A 9,289-nucleotide genomic window follows, 5' to 3' on the forward strand; every position below is an offset into this window, starting at 1 on the left:
AACTTTCTCTCACTCTTACTTCCTGTTTCTGTTGTGTCTGTAATTCAAAGGGTCAGACTTGTCACACTGTGTCACGCTGAATATCCCTGAGAACTACTTTAAGGGTACTCGTGTCTGTGGAGTGCTCAGCCACTTGCACGTTAATTTCATGAGCAAGCTGTTCCGTTGATCGGATCAACAGGAACCCTCGACGTCGTAAGCGACGGAGTGCCAATACACAATGCCAGTGTATATAGCATTATAGAATAGAGTTGTAAATGTTCAATGAAGCTATTCTCCAACTGGGTCTTGTGACTCATATATGAACCCTTACATATGACAGAGTCATAACAAAGAAAACAAAGCAATTTCAGGGAGAAAACAATATCAGTAGTTCATGTTTCAATTCTGCCTAATGAGAAATTATAGCATCACTTCTGCTCTCTTTGAAATATAAATATCCAATTTATTCTTAAGTGGATTGTAAATTCATTACTTTTGACAAATACATAATAAATCTACGTCAGAAATATTAGGTACCTCATCTTGCTCTCTCTTGGCTCAAAGTTCACCATCTGGAACTGCTGTTTATATGTGTGTGTGTGAGAGAGTTTAACAAACCTGCTTTATAATCTCTAACAAAACAATAAACACTGTAAGTTACATTAACACTGAAAAGTTCACAAATTTCTGTAATTATAATTATTTTAATAATGGTAGTTAATAATTAATGATTTTCCTGCTATACAAGATGTAGGTATGGCAGAGTGGCTAAGAAGCTCACTTCCCAGTCATATGCCTTAAGGTTCAGTCCCACTGTGTGGTACCTAGGGCAAGTTGTTTTCTACTACAACTAAGGCCTTGTGGATTTGGCAAACAAGAACTGAAAGAAGCCTAGTATTTGTGTGTGTTTTTCTCCAAAATCTCTGAGCTATAAGTGATAACATCGTTGTTTTCTCTATCAACAAATCATTCACTGGTGTGGTGCCTTTGAAGACATATACAATAAGAGGTCCCTTGGAAAATAAGTAAGAGGTAGTGACAGGAAGGGTATCCAGTGTTGTTTTACAATGCCTCAATAATATATCTGTCTATCCCAAGCTAGTATTAAAAGACAAATGATGTCATCATCATTATTGATTTAATGTCTCCTTTTCTGCACTCAGAAGAGAGTACATTGCTGCAGAGGTTTTTTTTTTTTTTTACAGCCAGTTGCCCTTTCTGTTGCCAACTTCCTTTATTTCCAAGTGAAATAATGACCTTACTATCTATCAAACACCATATCAGAACATGTCAAGAAGCTTGGACATGCTTTCATGGTAAACTTCAAGCAAACAACACCATCAGGAGGCTGTTGTTTATATATACAATAGGTTTCTTTCAGTTTCCAGTTTCCATCCACCATGTCCCCTCACAAGGCTTTGGTCTGCTCAGAGTAGAAGGTGCCAGACTGGGATTGAACCCAAAACCATGTCATTGGGAAGCAAACTTCTTAAGTATTCAACTATACCTGTGCCCCCCCCTTCTCCTCCCCCCAAAAAAAAACATGCATATAGGCAAATACAGGTATATCAAATCCCATACAACACAAGTTCCTAATTTATTAAAACAATCTTCACCTCTAGAGGATGTGTCACAATTTCCAAATAGCAATTAAGACCAGCTCTGTATGAGAAGGGGAGATATCTTCAAGACTTAGGAATTATCTAAATTTGACATGTCTTTATGGAAAAGGATAGACTTTTCTGGAAATAAGAGGATAGTTATGGACACATGTTTTTGCTTCAAAAGGTATTATCAGCATGGCAACTGACAAAAGAAACTCAACCACAGCTACCATAAGCTTCTACTGGAAATAGCAGCCAATTTCCTTCTACTCACATTCTACAAGCTTAAAAAAAACGAAGGACGCATTGGATAATGTAGTTTTAGATGTGTTTATTACTTCTGAATAAAAGATAGAGTGATTACAGCAGGAATGTCATTGTCCATTGGTTTACTGGCTGGACCAGGACTTATTTGAACTTACGCTAGAGTCTGAGTGATTTACTGTGTCCATTCTACTGGATTTGTCTGCTCCATCTCTTCGGCTCCTCCATTCTTCTGTTTTTTTTTTTTGAGACATGGATAACAACTGGAAAGGAAGAAAAAGAAAAACATAAATGGTCAATGAAATACTCTTTTAATAACTGCTGCTACTACTACTACTACTACTACTACTAAAAATAATAAATAATAATTCTATTACATGCACAAAGCCTGAAATTTTGTATGAGGAAGTTGACTAATTACATTCACCCCAAGGCTGAACTGGTATTTATTTTATTGACCCTGGAATGATGAAAGGCAAATTCAACTACAGCAGCATTTGAACAACATCAACAACAAAAACAACAATAATCCCTTATTTTCCATACTAATACAAGCTACACAGTTGTGCAGTATACATAAAAAGAGGCTCTACAAGGGCCACTCAACTTGTTTGTAATAGCAACTAAATTTTTCTTGAATTTTACGTGGTTGCCCTATAAAAAGAACATATTACATAATATATTCTTAGATAGTAGATCTGGTAGACAGAAGCTGAAAGAAGCCTGTCATGTGTATGTGTACATGCATGCTGTATCTTTTTTTCTTACCACTATGCGACAGTTGTAAAAAAAGTATCACCTTCTTACAGGCAGTGTCATTTGTATTCAATCTTCTGTAAAAACATGATCAACCATGGAGAAATATTATCTTGCCTCGAAGCAGGTGGAGGTAGGTAAGAGGTAGGGCATCCAACCATAAGCAATCTGCCTCATCTAATTCCATCTGACCCATGCAAGTATAAAGAAAAGTGGAAAACAATAACGATGATCTCTAAATTTTAGAAAACAAAAGAAAAATAAAAGATAGATTGGATGGTCATGGCTACATGTTTGGTTATAGATCTGCTTAGTTGGAGCTGACATGGGGCTAGACAACAAAAACAATGTGGTTTTACTTTAAGATTTCAGAAAACTTAATTTGAAAAACTTATTGTCTGTATTAAACTCATATATGTCTATATTCCTAACGAGTGACACTGTCTTCCAATTAATTTTGAAATTATTTGAGAATTTTGAGGATTGAGTAAAATAATTTGTTTTGTTATTAAGCTGATGTTGAGAACAACATAAAAGATGATGTGATTGTTTTTTTTTTTTTAGAATGACATTGTAGGATAGGTGTGAGAGGCTGGATCTGGTCAGTTTGAACATAAAATAGAGAGAATACTTTGGCCAGATATGGCCTGTTTAAATGCTAAAGAGTTAAAACAATCCTATTATTTTTTTATAATTAAATATTATAACAAATTGTTAAAATATTTTGTGTATTGTAGAAGTATAACCAATGTAGTGCAGATAAATTTTAACAACAAAATCTTATATGGTGGACCTTGATTGAGAACCACTGATGTAGATGGTTGGTTTCATGAAGATGTTAAATGCAGTTATGGCTGTGTGGTTAAGAAGTTCACTTCTCAATCACATAGCTTAAGGTTAACCAGTGTGTGTGTGAATATTTACAAAACCACAAAACTATGCTGAGCTAGAAGGTCACCTTCAAATAACAGCATCATTTGTAGTTGAATTGAGACTGGTGAAGTGTGTTGATATTTTCTTTCAACAAAATCATTCACTATCTTTATGTTTTCAAATTCCTCTGGAATAAAAATACCTTTCTTGAAAACACAGGTAAAGGTTGCCAATTGTATGTGCATCTAGCTGTAAAAATTTCAACTGAAAATTTGCTTCTGTGTAAGCCATGGGAACCAAAGTGTTAAATGAAATGTATGAACAAAAGTTTGGTGTCTGACTAATTAACCTGAATGACTTTATAATTTAATATGAGCAAGTAAGGCAGTAAACTTGTAGAAGTTGCACAAAATGAGTAGCAACATTTCTCCTTGCCCTCTACATTCCAAGCTCAAATGCCACCAAGGTCAACTTCACCGTCCATCTCTTTGGGAGTCAATAAACTAAGTGCCAGTTGAACACTGCTGTTAATGTAATTGACTTTCCCCTCCCCTCAAAATTGCTGGCCTTGTGCCAAAATTTAGATAAAATTCAAACAGGGCAGCAGCAATGTTCATTGACCTCACTGGTTAAGCTATTACGATATATCTATCCTTTTGATTTTTAAAATTTCCTCTTTGATTTCTTACCACATCAAGGCATATATATCATTTTTAGTTTTCATGTCATTTTCTTACTTGTCTTTTTAAGAATATGAAATTACTACGAGGAATGGATTCCCAGTCCCTTCACACTCGTCTCTTTTAGTTGCCTCTTATGCCACGCAGGGAATACGGTGACTGCATTCTACCCCGCCAGTCGCAAGGGGTTTGCTAGTTAACCCATAGCTGAGACCCTTACAGGTGCTACCACTCCGGGTCAGAGTAGACCCAAGAACAATAGTGGCTAAGAGGTGGTTCCACACTCCTCAAACCCTGCCTGAAACCAGGACCCCAGGGTCCCACTACCAGATCTAATTTATAGTCATACCAATATGGATTTTGTATTTCCCTCGCTTTATTATCAGAGCCTTGCAATGTATTTTAAGTTTGAACTTTTATTTTAGTGGCCATCCTGTTTCTCTCGTCTAAGTCCCTCCACAGATGCTTGACGTTGTATTTATAAGAGTAATTCTTTAAATCATCCACTTTTAGGTAGGCTCTGCATTCGTGTTTTGTTCTTTTGAGTACTGTTCTGATGTTGGATTGTCCACAGATTCTTTGTATTTTAGCATTTATTAACGTAAGGCAGACTTCACAGTAAGTTTAGGTCTTAGTTCTACTTCATGTTTCTTAGTGGATATCTACCTGTGTGTGTGCATGCGTGCGTATCTAGATAGATAGATAGATAAACACATACACACACATATATTTCAGATATCTTTGATAGCTATTTATTTCTTTTGGATGTATTTCCTAGAAGGCAGACTTTTTTGTTTGTAAACAACTTTATGAGGTGCAGATGATCTTTTTACCTAATGTTACTTACCAGCATCTGACAATTCCTATCTTAGTTTCTTTCTTACAATGGCATCATGTGAGTTCAGTCAAAACACAAAAACACATACATTCTAACAGACACCACATTCAAAACATTGATGATGAAGATGTGTACATATACATACATGTGTATGTATATCCATATGTATGCATATAAATATATACAATGCTTTGAATTTACTTATAAACACACATGAATACACTAACACACACGTTATTCTATTTTTCTAATACCATTTTCAGTCAGAGTCTGTGGCCATGCTGGAGCACTGCCATAAGGATTAATGCTTGTTTATTTTAAACTCATTCTCTGGAATTAATCCTGGTGTAGTAGTGAGTAGGACAGAGCTGCCATGGTGTGAATGCATCTAGTATATCAAATAAAAATTTGTCTAATTGTTCTTTTAAGTACATCCACTCCTAGTAGATCTCCAAGGAGTATAGGACAAAACCCCTTAGAAAAAAAAACCTTTGGGACAAAAAGCAAAACAAAAAGAGAAAGGCAATTTTGAAATCATAATTTTTATTCTTATTTATAGTTTATGAACACTCCTCTTAGATATAAAATATTACATTAATCATAAAAATGAACATAATAAAAAGAACATCATACCACATCTTTGAAAAATTTAAATAAATACATTATTGACAGCCTCATTAAGTGTTGAGATTCATACCCTACACCATACAGAAATTCCTCTAAGGTCTTCCTTTCATTCACATAGTCCAGAGGTGGATTTTGTCCAGACCCCATCTCTGAGGATTCTGGCAAGTTGTTGAAAAGTTGTGGGCCTTTTGATTGCTAAGCTGTTATCTTGTTGAATTCTTACTCCACAACATAGAGGGTGGGATCTGTGGTACTATACAGCAATGTCCAGTTTGATGACTGGTATAGCTTTCAATCCCATCCCGTATGTAAACAATTGTTAAAGTGTAAACTTGATAATGTAGGTAATATCATAATTTCTGGTTATCCATTTGCAGAGAACTGGATTATACTTTGGGTATATTCCAAAGCATTGGTTTCAAAGAATTCCATGAATATCTCATCTTGAGTGAGGAAGAAAGAAATACAAAGAAAGGAGAACAACTTTTTAATGAAGGTTTGTCATTTATTTATTTGGTTTTGTCTTTTTGCCTTCTTTCTTTGAATTTTTGTCATGATTTTAATATAATTCCTTGTTGTTGCTGTTGTAAAAATACACAAGGAGCCTCAATGTGGTGTTCAAACCCTCTAGAAATAGTTGCCAAATCTCATCTAAATATTGCAAGTGGACATTGATAAACAAAACAATGGGATGGTTACAATTGGAATAGATTTGGGCTAAACATCATCATTAACATCATCGATAACAACAACAGCAAGTAATACTTATAGTGTAGTAGTACTTATTGTATATCTATCTTATATATTAAAAGGCAAGTTGTCTGTTTGTGTGTGTGTTGTGTAAACCACTTCTACTCCTACAATTTTCAACCAAATTTGATATGTGTGCTCTCTTTGACTTACCAAGGTCAACTTCACCTTCCATCTTTTTGGGAGTCAATAAACTAAGTGCCAGTTGAACACTGCTGCTAATGTAATTGACTTTCCCCTCCCCTCAAATTTGCTGGCCTTGTGCCAAAATTTAGATAAAATTCAAATAGGGCAGAAGCAATGTTCATTGAACTTACTGGTTAAGCTATTACGATATATCCTTACTGCCCACTCCTATCAAACACTTTCAATGCCCACATCAACATTGAGTTTTACAACTCAGTTAAGTCCATAAAGTACATTTGTAAGTATGCGAACAAAGGTTCCAGTGCTGCAATATTTGGACTTTAACAAGAACACTGTCAGGATGAGGTGACGCTGTATCAGGTGGGACGGTACATAAGTAGCAATGAGGCTTTCTGGTGCATCTTTGGCTTTCCACTTCACCAACAACACCCCCACCATTCAACAGCTTGCAGTTCACCTGAAAAACAGTCAAAGCGTGTACTTCACCGATGCTAATGCTTCTCTGTTGGCAGAGGAACCAAGGGATAGCACACTAACTGCATTCTTCAAGCTTTGTCAAGTCGATCCATTTGCCCAAACCTTGCAGTATCCACAGATTCCATCGTACTACACTTGGAATGGAAAAAAATGGTCCCAAAGGAAGGCCGATCAAAATGTTCATGGATACCCTGGCATTAAGTTTGACACTTGCCTCAAGCAAGTTTACACAGTGCATCCCACTCAACACAAGTGCTTCTACCTTCGTCTACTACTGCATGAGGTCAGATTGCCAACGTGTTTCCAGACCCTATGGACATGTCTGCACAACATACAAAGAAGCCTGCTATCGACAAGGTTGCTGTATCGGAATCACTTAAAAGTCTCAGGGCACTATTTGCAGTATCACTACAGACATGCGAACTGTGTGATCCTGCCTCTCTGTGGCTCAGATACAGAGACAACCTGGCTGAAGACTTTAAGCGGCAAGCTCAACTGCTCTATCCTGACATGGAGGGTATCAGTGATAAAGTCTACAACAGAGCTCTCATTGACATTGAAAACAGAATTGCTGTCCACATACTCATAACTGCTAACCTCTTTGCAAGTTTTTAAAATCTTTCTTGGCACAAGGGAATCCATATACATAAACATAGCCTTTATATAACGACATAACCTATATAAAACACACACACACACATATATGTAACATATAGTATAATTATAAACAGGGCAAATTTTTAGCTATTTCTCGGCAGAAAATGGTGAACAACCTTCATTGATTTTTGAATCTTATTGCGTTCTCATCATTCTGACAGTTACTCTATGAAGGAGTCCCTAATTTGCATACCGAATATTTATTGCGTTTAACACACAATAAATGCCAGCAGCCTGTCAACAGGGATCTTAGTCCACACAGTATCAAGGTATGATATAATAAATATGTAACATATGGTACAATTTATAAACAGGGCATATTTTTAGCCATTTCTCTGTGGACTAAAGCAAATGATGAACAACCTTAATTGATATTTGAACCTGATTGAGTTCTCATCAGAGGCATCTACATCATTCTGACAGTCTCCAGAGAAACAAGCAGCCAAACATACACACATATATAGGCAAACACACACAGAAGTGCAGGCATGGTTGTGTATTATTATTATTAGTCATGCTTAGCCTAGATCAGATCTGATCTTATAGAACTTGTGACCAAACCCATCCAAATGTAACCACTTTCTCTTTTTATTCAGTCATTCTGTATCTAGGACTACATTATCCAAAGATAGTAAAAGTGTGATTTGGTGTAAGTTTTGTTGCTGTTTCTAGCAGATTCCTGGCTCATAGATGAAATATATTTAAAATCGGTAAATACATTTTCAAATGTACAGAGTTATTATTTAGTTATATGGTGTCTTATGTAACTTATGTAATTTTGCAAACAGAATTACTGGGCTACAGATATTTATTGCAGAAATGGTAGTGGTTGTTGCTACAGTTTTTAGTTTGTTTCAGCCATCATAGCTTAAGCCATGCTTAAGAGCAACATCTGATAGCAATAGGATTATTAAGTTCTGATGGTGTGGTTGGGATACTAATAACAGTTAAGCTTTAATGGTTGTGACGGTGGTGGTTGGGATAGCGATGGTTTAATGGTGGTAGCAGTGCTGGTGGCTGTGGCTTGGTGGTAGTGGTGATGTTTGTGAGTTTCTGTGGAGCATCAAAATAAAGAGAGGTGGTCAGTGAAAGGGGAAGGTCTGATGATGCTGACATTTGGGAAGTTAGTTGATGGCCAGAATAAGGATGGAAAGGGGAGAGGGTAAAAGGAAAGGATGTTGATGACACTTGATGTGGTGGTCACAATAATAATGGCAGGGCTCCTGACCCTGAACAAAGGCATCCTGTAGAAAACAACCAGTTTGGTTGGGGTGGAGTCTGAAGTACTTTCTAAAAAAAATGATGTTAAAACGTCCCCTTCAGCTGAATTACTCCCCTGTTTATACATTCATGTTTCACACACTATTCATACATATAGACTTCATTTTTGTATTGATGTAAACTCATGTGTCGAAACAGGATTTTGATTAATCAATGGATTAATCAAACAATCAAATTTTAATTGATTAACTAGCTGGCTAATAATAATAATTAATTCGTTTTATTGGCCACAAGGGCTAATATCAATTAAAAACATATAAGGACAAAGACAGGACGAAGGTTACAAAAGGTTTTGTCCGAAAAGGTAGGAAAGTTCGTCTAAACAGAGGAAGAAAACGGAGAAAGATATAATA

The 9,289-nt window shown here is 36.2% G+C and overlaps 1 protein-coding gene across 1 annotated transcript in view; it reads left to right on the plus strand.

Moving 5' to 3' along the window:
- Positions 1 to 9,289, plus strand: part of LOC106876196 (tRNA dimethylallyltransferase) — a 170,886-nt gene that overhangs the window by 93,745 nt on the left and 67,852 nt on the right. The window contains exon 5 of the mRNA XM_052970466.1: positions 6,002 to 6,120. Within this exon, the coding sequence (XP_052826426.1) occupies positions 6,002 to 6,120 (119 nt within the window). The remainder of the gene's footprint in view (positions 1 to 6,001; positions 6,121 to 9,289) is intronic.

The sequence above is a fragment of the Octopus bimaculoides genome, chromosome 9 (assembly GCF_001194135.2).
Source record: "Octopus bimaculoides isolate UCB-OBI-ISO-001 chromosome 9, ASM119413v2, whole genome shotgun sequence".
Taxonomy (NCBI): Eukaryota; Metazoa; Mollusca; class Cephalopoda; order Octopoda; family Octopodidae; genus Octopus; species Octopus bimaculoides.